The sequence below is a fragment of the Topomyia yanbarensis genome, chromosome 3 (genome assembly GCF_030247195.1).
Source record: "Topomyia yanbarensis strain Yona2022 chromosome 3, ASM3024719v1, whole genome shotgun sequence".
In the NCBI taxonomy this organism is placed as follows: domain Eukaryota; kingdom Metazoa; phylum Arthropoda; class Insecta; order Diptera; family Culicidae; genus Topomyia; species Topomyia yanbarensis.
The window spans coordinates 71,368,173-71,384,357 of NC_080672.1; the positions used below are offsets into that span (position 1 = coordinate 71,368,173).

General features: G+C 39.7%; 3 protein-coding genes across 3 annotated transcripts; 1 reads left to right on the plus strand and 2 right to left on the minus strand.

The window, feature by feature from the left end:
* Positions 1-52: 52 nt before the first annotated feature.
* LOC131686988 (uncharacterized) lies at positions 53-364 on the minus strand. Its single transcript, XM_058971025.1, has one exon. The coding sequence runs from the start codon at positions 362-364 to the stop codon at positions 53-55; it is 312 nt and encodes a 103-aa protein (XP_058827008.1).
* An 11,132-nt stretch (positions 365-11,496) lies between these two features.
* Positions 11,497-12,599, plus strand: LOC131692459 (polycomb group RING finger protein 3). Its single transcript, XM_058979516.1, has 2 exons — positions 11,497-11,563; positions 11,618-12,599. The coding sequence occupies exon 2, from the start codon at positions 11,645-11,647 to the stop codon at positions 12,314-12,316; it is 672 nt and encodes a 223-aa protein (XP_058835499.1). The 5' UTR covers positions 11,497-11,563; positions 11,618-11,644; the 3' UTR covers positions 12,317-12,599.
* Positions 12,600-13,018: 419 nt separating this feature from the next.
* Positions 13,019-15,494, minus strand: LOC131690853 (eukaryotic translation initiation factor 2-alpha kinase 1-like). Its single transcript, XM_058976917.1, has 3 exons — positions 15,303-15,494; positions 14,468-15,207; positions 13,019-14,408 (listed from the first exon to the last, which is right to left on the minus strand). Exons 1-3 carry the CDS (start codon positions 15,376-15,378, stop codon positions 13,149-13,151), a joined length of 2,076 nt encoding a protein of 691 aa, XP_058832900.1. The 5' UTR covers positions 15,379-15,494; the 3' UTR covers positions 13,019-13,148.
* Between the last annotated feature and the right edge of the window lie 691 nt (positions 15,495-16,185).

Genomic DNA, 16,185 nt, shown 5'->3' on the forward strand with positions numbered 1-16,185 from the left:
ACGCGCTCGCGACCCGCATGGCCTTGAGCCTGAACGTACTACTCAGTTTTACTCAATTCCGCTGTGTCTCTAGTGCTGCAACCCAGACCGGGCCTCCGTATCTCAGTATCGACGATGATACGCTAGCTAGAAGACACCTCTTGCTGCTGCATGGCCCGGCGTTGTTCGGCATGATTCTGGCTAAAGCGTTTATAGCTTTGGCCGCCTTCTCGCAAGCATAGTCGACGTGGGTGTTGAAGTTCAGTCGGACATCTATCATTACGCTTAGCTGTTTCAGCGCCCGCTTCGAGACTATGACATACTCCTCGACAGTGATTACTGCTCGCTGCAGTACTTTGCAGTTGCTGACTAATAGCACCTCCATTTTGTGATGGGCTATCTACAACTTCACTCCTTGCATCCAGTTTCCAATCCTGTCGATCTCCTCCATCGCCAACATTTCCACCTCTTCCGGCGTCTATCCCAGTACCGTTATTACAATGTCGTTCGCGAGCCCGACGATCTCTATGGCGCTAGGTAGCTTAAGTGTCAGCACGCCGTTATACATCCCAGGCTAGAGCCTTGCGGGACTCCTGCAGCAATTCTAATCGTTTTTTGTTTGTCTCATAGATCAGGACCCGGCTCTGGAAATGACTCCGCAATGACTTCCCAGCTTGCGCTATTGAACGCATTTTTGACGTCTATCGGTATCACGGCACAGTATCGATTTTCTCTTTTTTTCTGTTTGCTCGCCATATAGGCTCTCTCGTTCACAGTACGAATGGTGTCCACCGTAGACTTGCCCTTCCGAAATCCTAACTGGTTTTTCGACAACCCGTTATCGCCATCCGTATCCAGCAGGCATATTGGTCTATACTAACGATGGATCGTCAGGGGGCTTACCTAGTTTAGGCAGTAGTACTAACTTCTGTATCTTCCATTTGTCAGGGAAGTGGGCCCCGTCTAGAAGCTTTTGAAACACTTTCCTGAACATATCCGGGAGTGTCTGAATTGCCGCTCTTTATGTGATGTTGGGAGTTCCATCTGGTCCGGGCGCTTTCTTCACTTTTAAACCCTTTGCTAATGCGTTGAGTTCCGCATTAGAGACTTGTATAACTTCGGGATTGTCCCGCTCTACCTCGCCATACGGTATAATCGACCATATCATTGGATCGTGCTCCGGAAGGATCCATTCTACGATAACCTTCAGTTTATCAGGGGCCATTTCCGGAGGTGTCGTGGGCTCTCTGATTTTCGCGACATTTCAACCTACTAACGCATAACTCAACAGCAAAAACGACGTGCTGAACGATTGTGACTGCGATCTACTATATATGACTGGAAAACTTTGAAAAATATTGAACGAGCCCAACGTGTAAGTAGCGGTTAGTAGGGGTTTGGACACTACTCGGGTTCTTGTTTGCCCGGTGGACCCTTCTTTTCAGGGTGGCCTGCTTCTACAGAATTTCGGATTTTCGCTTCACAACAAAAAAGATAAACAAACAAATAAAATTCTAACTTTACCATTTGTTCTCTTCTCTGCTGGTCCTTCCTTACAGTCTGCTGCTGACGACGGCGGAAAAGCGAGGTTTTTCTGACCGGCCGGGACCCCGACGGCCGGGTTCTCCTGCTGGTATCGTTGGATGCTCCGGCAGTGGTCCTTAGCAATTAGCCAGGGAGGTGAGCTTTGCTCCTTTGTCGGAACCTCCCTAGCGACGGTGGTAACAAATTGCTCCCCGCAAAGAATCCCGAAAGACACCGCAATGTTCTTCCCAAGGGGAGCCGTTGTCCACCCTGCTTCGCCCTCCTTGGCTATTAGCTGGGAAGGAGAGCAAGGCTAGTTCGGCTTATCCTTCCCAGCGAGGGCGGAATGATGTGTCTGAATCCTTTACGGTGAGCCGGGGAAGCGAAAGCTCCTTGATAATTAGCTTCCCCCGACGGCGATCCAGTACCACACTTTCTTTAGCACCCGGACCACGGGCCGACACTTTCGAAGGGAATCTACCGTCGCACACGCGCACTTAACGATTTTACAGTAGTGGCGGGAAACTGTTCCGAAAAAAACCACTACAATTTTCTGGACGTCTGATTGTAACCGTGGTCTGCCACTTTCTCTCCAAAACTCGATGGCCGCCTTCCGCACTATGAAGGCGACTATGAAAAACACCAACCGCCTCGCCGCATAGCTGTCATCGCCGATCCGTAGCATTATCAGCACACATTATTCAGCAAAAAGAGAGCGGTGGCCTATCTAATCCCTGTTATTTGTTTACAAACATAAAACAAAAATTATCTAACATAGCTGCATGAGCAAAACCGTTCACATACGCGAAAATAAACAAAATTTACATGAAAAAGTGAACGGTGTCGAACATCGGTGAGCATATAATTTTACATGTTAACAAATACACTCTACGGAGTGTATACCCACAAATAGGTATATTTCGACCCAGTGCTAAATTATTACCCCGACGGGTTACAAATGACATGCTCGAGCGATTCGCCATTGTTGGCACTTTCCCTGAATTCCATTTTGCTTGTTGTGGTCTTAAACTAGCTTACCTGTACTTTCTGTTACTCCTGGGCTGCACGTGCCTATGCGAGACCAACGGCGTTATTTCATCGTAGACCGGAAGTGCCGGTGCTAGACCAACTGTGATTTTCCTTCTTAACTGTTGGTGCTGGTACGAGACCGACGACGTTATTGTGAATTTACTCGAAAGCTGGATTTTAGCGGCTTCTTCTGCAGGGTCTGAAAGTAAGCGTTCGAATACAGGGGATATGCGAATGGTGTATCCGGCTTCGTACTGTATGGAGTATTGAATCATTCCAATTCGTGTATATGTCCAGAAAAAGTAATACTTTCAAAATGCTAATAGTGATGAAAACATGTTTCAAATCTTTACAAAAATAGTATTTACGTGCAATTTATTTCCTAGAAAATAATGCATTCATTCATCATGCTTCTTATAATTGCGGGTATTGTGCGGTAGAAACCAAAACAATCATCACGCACTCGCTGTCTCTTACTGTTTTATTCATTTCATATAGTCTAGCTCATGCGTGATTGTGTGCGATTCACAGACATTAAATGACTCGATTAATTTTTGACAAACTGGTTGATAATGAAATGACAGCGGCTATTCTAGCGACTACTCGACCGAACGACCCAGTAAAACTCATTCCGAGACCGGTTCGGATTTCTGAATGGAGTCTTTATGGATTCCAAATCAAATGTAACAATCGATTCCGACTCAGAATCGGTTGTTGCATTTGATTTGGAATCCATACTGACTCCATTCAGGATTCCGAATCAAATTCCGAATGGTTTGACCGGGCTACTTTAACCGACCGTGTTCAGTTAGAGAGTAAACGCACAATATATCATCAACATGCAGATGCCGGCGCAACTTTTGCTTCCTGTTGTTTTCACTTATTTTATGAGAACTCTGGAGTTTTGTCACTTTGAAACTGAGTTTATTCGAAATTTTTTTACAAATATTATCTTAAAGATACGTCTCTAATAAAAATAAACTATACACGTACTATAACCCATATGGTAAAACCATTCCTAGGGGCAGATCACTTGTGATTCATTTTTAAAAATCAGCGAAATTAAATGCATTTATTTCCATCAAAATAGAAATTCATAATGTATTTTGCGCTGCGTGCAATGTTGTTTGCGTTGCGTGTAAGACGTCAAAACCCTATAACATTTAACAAAACGTCGAACAAAGTGGATCAGCGTAGGACGTTTGTTAAACAAACTTTTTGGCGAGGCAGTGCAAAGCTGATGCAAAAATGGAAATTAAATGATTTTTTTTCAATTTGATGCAAATTTGTTATACATTCTTAGAGTGATCTGCCCCTAGGTACAAGCTCTTTACCTATTAGGTGGGTTATTTCACTTATATTGAAAATGGTTAGTTTTCTACACCTTAATCACGCAGAAAAATAATTTTTAATCTCAAATATTATAAAGGTTGAAACAACAAATTTACCAAGTTGTTCTGTGTTCAATCAAAAAATGTGCTGATTTAAATAAAAAAATTTGTTGAAATCGCTCTGAAAAATTTATTAGATCAAACATGGAAATCAGTCAAATCTAAAAGATATTTTGTTGATCTCATCAGAACAAAACACCAAAACAAAATATAATTTTGTTGTTTCAATATGTTTGTTTTGTTATTTTAAATGCAAACAACATTTGAGTCAATGCATATCAAATGTTGAATAAAAAATCATTTTGTTAGTTCAATTTCTACCTTTATTGTTTTAAAAGTATTAATTATTTGAATCAATGCCTGTGAAGCGTTGAAGCAAAAGCAATTTTATTGACTCACCAGCATTATTTCAGGGAGTGCATGCAATTTTATTTTTTGCAGGGCATTTGCTGCCAATCACAGACCCTTGACCCTTCCGATAAACGTCATATTATTTCGTGTAATGTTTTGAAAGTCCATGGAGTGCCATTTGAGTTTTCGATTCGTATGCCGAATACATCGATTACAGGGCCGATTTGAGCAACAGAATATGTGGTTTTGATTTCCTGTTATTTAAGGACGAGGAAATAATCCGCACACGCTTCTACAAACGACTGCAAATTGTGAATCATGATGTTTAAAGGTTGGCGTGATCTGAATCTGCTCGTACGCGCAAGTGTTGACTATCGCTGGAAAGAAATATGTGGAGAGAGGTTAACTACAGTAAAAAGGAACAAAGTCCTAGGAACAAACCCACGATTTGCTTTAATTAATAATTGGTAAGCATTGTGTGGTTTGTTCACGATAGAATTCATAATATCCTACTGTACCTGCGAGACATTTTTGTACGGCTCGTGCTAAAGATGATTATTAGAAAGCATCCATACCAGCATGTTTTTCGCGTCAGGATTAAAGGTGTTTTTGCCTGGAGAAACAACTTGGAGTTCCGTTTAGAGGGATCCCCGCTGTTACATCGTCATTTTGATTCAATTTTATTCTAGACGAGTACAGAGATGTATTCGTCACAAATGTCCTTCCCAAGGTCTTTTCTGTTTAAAATGACGATCAAATGATTGACGACCGTTTTCTGGTGTTCGGCGATGAAATAACGTCTATTGAAGGCCGCTAATAGAGCAGGAAGATTTAGAATTGTGTCATTCTAACGTCATCAGATCGCATAGACGTCTTTTTTCATACATTCAAGGTTGACTGTTTATATAGATGCTTGCGAGCGGGAAGGTAGAACTTTGTTTTAGGTTTACTTGTTTCCTGGAAAAATACTGTGTGAGACAAGATTTCATTGATGCGAGAAGCGACTTACCACTGTGAGATAAACGTTGCTTTGGGATGAACATTGTACCAAATATATGATTGAAGAAGCTTCCGTATCGCTGTTAGAAACCCAATTTTAATTGCCACACATAATACTACGACGGTCTACTCACGGAATAATAGTACCGATGCTTACTTTCAGTTCGTTACTTTGTGAACCACCCAAACGCTCGCTGTATATCGAATTCAATAATAAAATTATCGCGCTACGTATTCGACAGTAACTTACGATAGTTTCGGGTTTTCCGGAATCCAACTCTCCTGATCCAGTATTAATGCGATTAACCCGTTTTCTTCAGTAGGAGAAGTACATGGGAACATCTTTTTCATTTGTTGGAAGAAACTTTCATTTCTTTGTGTCAATACATCAAGGTTTGTTGAAATTATGCAATGAGTCTTTTTGAATGAATCAGTAGCAGACTTTGCTTCAATCACTATTTTTTGTGAAATAAATAATAATTTTGTTGACCTTCGAAGATCACAGGTAATAAAACTTGCAAGATTGATCCAATAGATATTTTGGTTATTCTAACCCAAAAATGTAATTTGGTTCAATAAATTCCTTGATCGAACACAACAAAATTTTTAAATTAAAATTAAAGAAATAGTTTGTTGTATCAAACATGGGCAATTATTTTGCGTGATGCGTACTTTATTTTACCAGTGTATTGAACCTTTTTTCAGAACTACCCGCTAGTTATCCTCTAGGGAGAGATATGCGAAAACGCCATCTTGAGCCAGCTAACTGTCAAAATTTTGAGCCAGCCGATCATTATTTAACTGCACGGGTGCAATATTTTTGGGCAGTAATGTTATCTCTTTATTTTTATTTATAAATAGTCGCCAAACGAAAACTCAGTGTATCTTAGAAAAAGCAGATTTTTTTATTCCATTGTGTTCAATAGCTGCTATTATTTACGCTTTAATTATTCTTGTTCAAAACATTGATTTACTATCGTAGCGCTTTTCACGTGCTGGTTTAGTGGAACTAGACCGCAATCTAAAAATTATGAACTATCTTATCTTTAATATTATGACAAGACGCAAAATGCTTAGCTTCAACTTTAATCATCAAATTGTAAAGAAATGTGTTGACATCGTATTTAATCGTTTGCAAAAAAACAATATTTTGAGCGAATATTTTTTCAAGAGCAGAAAAAAACACATATGTCTCTAAATTAATGTAAATCAAAGCGTTGCCATTATAATCCCGGAATGATGTTAAAAGTGCTAGATCACCTGTATTTCGATTGCCATCAGTGCAACTTTTAATGCACTGATCACATATGGTTCCTCTGTTTAGGAGACTACGAAGGACAACTCCTGCGACGTAATATATGCTGTTTTCTTCGCTGGCTTGAAATGTGCCGATATTGTTTGTTGCATTCCAATAGTTTCCGATGTGAACGGTAGGTATTGTGCTTTCTGGTACGGTTGTCCTAGCAGTATTGAGTTTGTCCGAAAAACTTACGAGCCACTCTTTTGGATCATATGAATAGGAAGAATTCGCTACTTCCTCCATAATTTGACCGATCGTTATTAGTTTAAGATTATCCTTCACTTGTAAAGCCCTAGGCGTTTTACATTTGGCACGCAACTGAGAAAATATATTTTCAACGCAATCTTGTGTAAATCTTGCCAAGAGTACGAAGTCATATCCTCTATCTAGAAAATAACGTTGCAAACGAAGTAGTGAGTCTGTCGCCATGATCATTGCCGCTTGCCAAGGTTTCCAGTAAGCTTTTTCGCCGACTTTACAGCGAAAGATGAAACAACGAAATGTGTTGAGAAATTGAACTGTTCTATCATAGTCCGCTGGACTTTTCCGACTAAGTGCTGTCTGTAGGTTACGCGATGTAACGATCTTAAACCACTCTGCAACGTTCTCGATGAAAAAAGCGGTAGTAAGAACCTCCGGTCGATTCATTTGGATGCTATAAACTTTCAATGCGGCAGCGACTTGATGGTTGAAATATTTTGTACTATTTCCAACCTAAAATAATAAAAAAAAATATTTGGATGCAATTACATATCTATACTGTATATGGTACCTTCATTTTATCGAAGTTATTTTGCAATCTACTAAAATCAACATCTGAAGTCGTGAGTCCTGTTGCCATTTTAAGACCACTAGATGCCTCATATAGCACTAGATCACGAATGTGCATCATGTTGGCTGTGGTCGAGCATAAACTATATTGCTTTATTGTATCTAGAGGAAGGACTATGATTTGGTTTTTAAGCGAGCCTTGAACACAATTCTTGAAAACATGTACACAGTCGGGAATTACTTCAAGCGTTCGGCTTTTATCGCAAGGGTGAATAATCGGTCTATTGAACAATACTTGATGTTCACTATGTTGGATATGCAAATCATTCCACAATCGCTTATTGTTACTACCACAATCACTAATGGCTGCGTGTACTCGAAGGCCAAGTGTTTCAGATCGCTTTATTGTATCGACGATAATATCCCGTAGACACCCGTTAGCGATAGAAGAACCCGTGTAGTGATACGCAACTATTTGCTTCCATCTCCTCCGTATTCCCACTAGCATTAACATCAGTACATGTGTGGCTGCTCCAGAATGATTCGGCAAAGTTATGTCTCCAAAATAATGTTTGTTATTTAGACAATAATCCTTTCCTTGCGCAATTGCCATCTCATCGAACACAAGGGCACAATCCAAATCATCCTTTTCCATAAACGGGATTTTAGTGCTCATAAGTTCAAATACTTCATTTAGAATACCTGGTTCGAAATGCAGATGTTGTATTTTCTCATTAAGTGTACGCGCACTTGGTAACTTCAATTTCTTCCGTTCCATTTCGTACGCGCTTCTGCTCATGTGTAATCTGGCTCTTAAACCTTTGGCGATGGAATCATCTGACCATTTTGGCACACGAACATCTCCCGCTAGCAGCTTACATTGGTCCTCATTAAACATTTTTCTTGTGATTTTTTCTGCGGGATGTTGTTGGTACTGGTGGTCAAGATCATCGTATTTGCGCTTCAACATTTTAATATTGTTGTCTTTTTCTTGCAAAGAAAGTCGGAGCTGTTCAATTACACTGGAGTATCGTTTTAAATTAGAAGTTGATATTTATTAATAAAGAAGAAAACATACCACTGTTGCTCCACACATTGACGATACAGACTAGTGCTATCTTTACAGGAAGCATTTGGGTCAATATCACCCAAAGATGACACCGGAGATTGCAGTTTTCCAGCTTCTTCGATTTCCTCGTCATCATATCCAAAGGTCGGATTCCCGGTGGAATCATCGGTAATATCCTCTATTTGGTTTCTTCCGGGTGGTTGCGTTGCATGCAGTGTTGTTTTTGGTTGAGCTGAAGAGATGATTTTTTGTCCGAAAGTTACCGCATGTTATACTTTATGCGCCTTACCTATCTTCTGTAGATTCTTTACGTTGTTCGATAGGGTCAAGAATGGTTTTCTGTGGGAAATAGATCCATCATCTAATGTTTGCTGGGAGAAAATGTTTGAATGTGCTTTTTTGTTTTCCTTCAACTCCGATAACTGCGTAACGTGGGAATACACAGGAACGGAGTTTTTTTGCAGTATTCTCTTTCCGTTTATTATAGATATGTCATGTTGATTGAAATGATACTAAAAGATAAAAATATGATTAAAATATTTACCGATTTTTGTTTGAAAAAAACTTGCGCTGCACAGCCGCATAGAATCCAGCAACGGGAAGTCTTCCGGAAGCTCGCAAAATTCAACCCATTTACCGCGTAATGCAGCATCCTTCGGGAAACGAAAAAAACTAATTTCCGCTATTAGAGCGTAATTACAAGGCCGATTTGCACAAAATTTTCCAACGCACTTCATTTCTTATTTTTAAAATAATAGCATTGAAAATAAAGTCACGCTAAACTTGGTTGGCAATAAGTGATGCTAGTTTTTTATCGCGATATTTACCGTTGCTAGTTTGCCTTTTTTTCCCTCCGCATATCTCTCCCTAGAGGATAACTACTACCCGCCGTAACTTTCCGTTTATTATCACTGAGCCAAAAAATCACTTGCATTTCATGTGAAAAAGCACATAAATATTAAAAACGACTAATAATATTAGTTTCATGTGCAGCAATTAACGTTCATATCTACAACGATGACTTTCAAATAAGATACCCATGACTTTCAAGTATACAATACATACATCGAGGGGCAAGCACAAAATCTTCAATACGACGCAGTGCCAAAAGTAGTACATAATTAGTAACTTTAAGTACCATGAAGTACACTAAATACCGCAAATATTTAAAAAGTACACATCAAATTCATTGCACTTTAATTACAGAAAAGATTTTAAGTACACCACCTTCGTACTTCAAATACGCAAAATATTTTAATTACCGTCAAATGTAATTTAAATACTTTAAGTACTTACACATCGACGTTAATTACATTAAGTACCATATTAAGTACAACAGAAGTATTTTTAAATACTTTCATTATTTACTTTAAATATATTAAAAATATGTTTGGTATTTTCAATACGACGCACTCAAACCTGCTAGTGCTTGCCCCTCGACATACATTCTATGTGATTGTCACATATTTCAAGTGTTGTATATAAAGCACGTGACTATTACGTGAATGTACGATGTGACAAAAGTAAACAGATTCAATATGGCACATTATTATATATACTAGCACAAAGAGTACGAATTACGGTCGGAGATTTTTGGATTGCTTCGGAATTACTGAAGGTATTTAAATGTAATTTAAGCTATAACCACAGACAAACAGACATAACACTATGAGGGAATTCCCTCAAAAAACATCGATCCGACAATTTTCCCAGAACACTAGCTCCACCTTTTATTCACAGTCCCAAACACTCATTTGCCGGTGGGTTACCCCCCAGGTTTGGGAACATTTTTTCACTAGTGGTCTATCCCCTATATGCTTGTTCACATGTCAGTGGCGCCATAATTACAAATGTGGCCACAGTCCCAACTAAAAATATATTTAAAATTACCGTTTAAGCGGGCGAAGCATTGTTTTCGAGTGTTATGTCTGTTAGTCTGTGCTATAACTATGTATATCAATTCATTAATAATAATATCATTAAAACGAAATCGCATTTCAGGATCCGGGAGTGAAAAAAAAAACTGTCCGCATAATTGGAATTAATTGAAACTGCGAAAGAGTTCACTTGTTTCTTCAACACATTTGGAAAAGCTGTGGAAACAATATGCTGCGGCTCTAATAATAGGTAATAGGTATGTTATTGTAAATTATTCAAGAATAGAAGAAAGATATGAGAAGCATCTGAATGCAGCCAAAAATTGCACGAAAATCATATAAAAATGATTTCATCTAGAACGTATATGATGTTCCGATGGGAAGTATCTGAATTTCACTTAATATATACATGCGTTCGACAGTGATTTTAATTAGATTGACCATAAAAACTTTCATGTGTGAAACATATAAAATTTACGTGAAAAGTGTTATGGAAAATATTTATATGTTTTTGCATATGATAGGTAAGTGACGATTTTTTTGAGTGTGTAAATGTAGTGTGGGTTCATAGAAAACTTGCTTTACCTAGCAGTGGGTAATCTGAAAGCTGTAGATTCTTCTTTGTCCGACGAAAAACGACCCGCACTACTTTTACAGTAAACTGCAAGTAACGGCGGATAGCCTACAATAAAGCCGCCCTTTCGGTTACTGGGGAAAAACAGGGAGTCTAATTTTACCCAAAAATGATGAGATATGCTCCTAAACTTCATCCTATTAATTTTTAGTAAAATGCTCATTCCCTCTCTCTTGTTTACGGCAGCGAAATAAGGACAGCAGATAAAAATTACCTACTGATAGGTAATGGAATTTAAGTGTGTAAGCAAAAAGTGGGTTTGTCTTGTTGAAGCAAAGGAATCACGTCGTAGGTAGTGCACATTATTCGTACAATGATGCGCTATAAAACACAGTACTTCCGACGTGACGGATTAGACTAGCGAACAAAACGATTGTTGTTGGTAGGATTTTCCAGTTTTCATAACGATAATTGGGTTTTTAGTTCTAAACAACTTAATATCGCGCCATCTGTGCGCCGATACGTGCCTCTATTTCTGAATTCGGAAACGATTATTTTCAGTGTGGGCTTTAATCATTTCACTAACACAATCAAATCCTATTTCAATTCACACCTTGTATTCAACTGTATACGTCATTGTCACGGTAAACGCAAGGAAAAGAAAGGAAAGAAAAGCATCAGAAGTGATCCAGCTCGACGGTAGTTTTTGTTTTACGTTTTCCCTTGAAAATAATAATTTTAAACACTTCACAGGTGACAGTATATTGAATTTGTGTACTGATGGAGCGACGAATAAAGTTGAAGACACTTAATAAGCACATTACGTGTGAAATATGCAGCGGATACTTCATCGATGCTACGACTGTCACGGAGTGTCTTCATACGTTTTGCAAAAGTTGTCTAGTGAAGCATTTAGAGGAAAATAACACATGTCCAACTTGCGAAAATGTCATCCATCAGTCTCATCCGTTGCAGTACATCAGCTTCGATCGGACGATGCAGGATATAGTGTACAAATTAGTGCCGAATCTGATGGAAAATGAGATGCAGCGAGAACGTGAGTTCTACAAATCTCGCAATCTACCCTGCCCGAAGGACATGCCCCAGATGCAGCAGGACAGCGACGACAGAGCGAATGAGCTGGCTCATCAGGAGGCCGACTACCATCGGTTGGACGAACAGGTCAATCTGTGTTTGGAATGCATCAGCAGTAACTTCCGGCACCTGAAGCGGCGTATCATTCGCTGCAGCTCGCAGGCAACCATCACTCACCTCAAGAAGTTTATCGCCAAAAAGGTGCTGAATGGCATCGAGCGATACAAGGACATCGACATGCTGTGCAATGACGAACTGTTGGGCAAAGATCACACCTTGAAGTTCGTGTACGTCACCAGGTGGCGCTTCAAAGATCCTCCTCTGCGGTTGCAATATCGTCCTCGAGTTGATATCTGATCGGATATTTTAGATTTTTTATTAGTTTTATTATGCTGCTATTATACACTTTTGGAAAATTGGCTTCCAAACCTACTGACAGAAGAAAAGTGAACATGTAGCTAATTTGCAAAGATGGATGTAAAATCCTTTAATGTTTTCAAATGATGACCTTTGTTTTTTTATTAGAATAGATATAAAACTATGAGCTGAAGGTTTTATAGCCGAAAAGTATATTGTCACGATTTAGGTGCGCAGTAGAGATGAGATTACTGATGAAAGCGAAATAAATAATTTAAAGTAATTATAATTTTAGAATTGATTCTAGCATCACGTGCAAAGTGTAAACTTTTGGCGCAGGCAGCAGTAGGATGATTCTTCGTATTAAGAAGACGAAAGTGTTTATCTTCCTACTGTTGAAGATCTAAAAAATTGTAGAATTTTAAGCTACTTTGCTGAAGAAAGCAAAGCTCTATCTTCAAGGTTCAGGTTTTATGATGATACTAAAAATATAAAATAGGGTAACCTTCCAATTATTTTACAGTAAAACATTTTGTATATTGATTTATATGCAAATACGATCTTTAGAGCACGTTTGTGGCTCTGATAAATAAGAGAAATTCCCAAAAAAAAAACTTATACTTTGTGAGGAAAGTATTAATTGCAGCAAGAGAAAAGAAGACTTTTGGATCACGGATGAAATAAAAGGTTTCCTATTTTAAAAGTTATTTCTATATTTATTGGTGTTTGGCTAAAACTATTCTATAAACACACACATTGTTAGGAGTCTGCTAACTTAATGTTGAATTAGTAAACAAAAAAACAAAAAGTTTACTTAGGCAGGAAATGATGCTCACTCGTCCTTCTCTACTTGTCCGCCCTTCTCTTGGTATGTCTTCAGCAACTGCCTCAACCGATCTATCTCCGCATCTTTCGAACGTAGCTCGAGCTCTTTGTGCCGCAGCAACTGAGTTTTACTTTCAATCTCCATCGTCTTGTAGATAAGTTCCTGTTCCTTCACAATCAACCTTTCACTGGTCCGCAGCTCCAACTGACTAATTTCCTCCAGCGAATCCTCCCGCAAATCGATTCGTCGTCGGAGCGTATGAATTTCCTCCTCCTGCAGCGTGAGGCTTCTTCGTAGTTCAGAAATCACTTTATCACGGTTCAATTTCATACAGTTAACGGCTTCGGTTAGGGCGAATGTGTCGGGTCTTTTAGCCGGTCGAGTACTAAGAAGCTTCGACAGCAAAGCACTATACTCTGCATCCAGGTCCGTCGGGAATTTACCCTTTCTCACCTGCTTTATCATTTCCGCCCGTTCCATATCCGTATTAAATGCCATGAGCAGTTCAAGTAGAATAATGCCCAAACTGTAAATATCCGACTTTGGATCGCATTTACCTTCTAATTGTTCCGGAGCGGCATACAAGGGCGTACCAAAGCCGGCTCCCGTGTGAGAACTTTGCAGCGGACATGCAAGTCCAAAGTCCCCCAACTGAATAGAAATAGATTTATCGTAATCATTAACGCTGACGAAAATGTTGCTCGGTTTGATATCGTGGTGGACGATTCCTCTTGAGTGAATGTAGGTTAAACCGTTAAGCAACTGATTGAGCACATCTGCTACAACGTCCAAATGCTGAAGCGAGTTGTTCAGATCTTTTTCATCCTGTTTAGGACTAGATATATTGGTAGAAGTCCCTTCGGTAGTTTGTTCACCGCAACTATTCGAACTCACAGACGATGATGTTTGGCGACAGAACGAGTTCTTCGGGATAGCACTTGCTGGGAATGCTCTTCGTGGGCTACGAAGGAATTGAGCGTAAAATTCGTCAAAACAAGCGAGACGATTACGGTCATCCAGCCACTCTCGGAGGGTGATGTGGCACAGGGTCATCTGTATGTAGAGTGTTGCCCACTTAAGCTTCACGTGAGGTTGTGATTCCTCTATGCTAAAAACGCTTCCGCGAGCTTCTTCCAGTTCCGCTAGTTGTTGATTGTTTTCTTCCATTGCGTCTTGACTATGTTCAAATTGAATGCTAAAATCATCAGTGTCGTCCTGACGCTTGAGTGAATCGTCCAAAGTAGACTTCCTCCGTCTGGATTTTACCTGCAAAAATAGATATTCCGTGTTCCATTTCATTAGTTTGTTACTTAAACCATCCATACCTCAAATCCTCGCGACAAACTGAATGAGACATCGTCAGACGTTTCGTCATCTTCCTCGTCCTCATCCAATGATGTCAGTTCCCAGCCAGGTTCTTTATCCAAACCCCCATCACTTGCCTCACTTCCCGTGGCTAACAACGGTTCCAACCATGCCGCTTTATAGGGAACAATATTGACATGGTTTAAACTGGCAAGTGTCTTCACTTCGGCCAGATGCACCAAAACGTTTTTGATAGTGGTTGCCTGGATGGTAATTTTTTTCACCGCATACACAATCCCATCCAGATTGTTTTTCGCTCGGTACACCTTTCCGAAACCTCCACCCGCTATGAACTCCAGTTCGGTGAATTCCCGATGGTAGCGTGACCATTCCAAACCGACCGGTTGTTGCAGTGGCCAAATGTTTTCCAGTACCGCCAACGGTAAGTTTTCTCCTCGCGCAATGCTGACCAGCTGATACAGTGCTTTCTGGTATTGGCTTCGCATCATTTCGAATTCTCCCATTGCGTATGTTTCATCGATGAGATTGATAGCGTGAAGCCGTTCGCAAATTTTGCTGTACAGTTCCTTCGCGCGGGTCGGATCGGTTTCTAGTAGACCACACAACTGTTGCACAAGACTTTCCACCAACAGCGAAACGGGTGTACTAGCCTTGGCAGCGACACGGCTTTGTAGCCCATTGCTGACCAGCTCGGTTGACGCTGGACTTGAAACCGATGATCGCTCATTCTGGGAGTGGACTGTGAAAATACAATTTTTGTTACTCTTGTTAGAAGTTAGAACTCTTTCCAACCGGAACGTTCCAGATTTTTCCAGAACACAATTTACAACTTACCTCCATCGAATTTTGTTATGGTTTCCAGCTTGTCCCACTCCAGACCAAAATCATCATCATCTTCGTCAGAATCCATGGTATTAGCAGATTTTGTTATAACATTATGCAGTTACAGTGATTTTAAAATAATTTGGAATTATAATGGATAAAAAATGAGTGTTGATCTACAGCGTGTTGATAGAAAACAAACGAAATAACGATCAAAATAAAAGTCGCAAAACTCAACTGAGCTGTCACGTGCCATGAACAATCTGTAGAATCAGCTGTGAACGTAGTCCGACGTTTGCCATAAATTCTCTCTATCAGCTACAGCGCCGAACATTTCTTGCAGCGGCAGGTACGGTAATTGTAATTGAACAATTCCACCAAGCAACGTTGCCAAATATAACGATTTAACAGTATTAAATACTATTAATAAATTTTATTATCAGAACAAAAGAAAATCTTAAACAGAATCCGATCCGGGCACACCTGTACCAAAGAAAGGAGAGCCCTTTGGGGTCTCGAACTAGATGAATGCTGTGAAATGTGCATAGAACAGGAAGATCTCAACCATAGCCTGTATCACTGCCCTAAATACAACAACACCAGAATCAAATTTAACGCATTAAAATGTATGAAGCCATTAGAAGAAATATTTTTGGAAAATTGCGAAGAGAGCATGAAACAAATCTGCAACTTCATCAAAGAAGCACAGATACAAATTTAAATTTACACCAAGTAACCAACGGAACTGGGAAAGTATACAGAAAACTAAAAAGACGACACCGGCCAGATGGATCAACTATGATCTTAGCCTGTCATTCTGACACCACAAAGGAAAAAAAATGTATTTATTACGATTTTTGTACTCCGTACCGATGAAGCCTCAAAAAACCCTTTT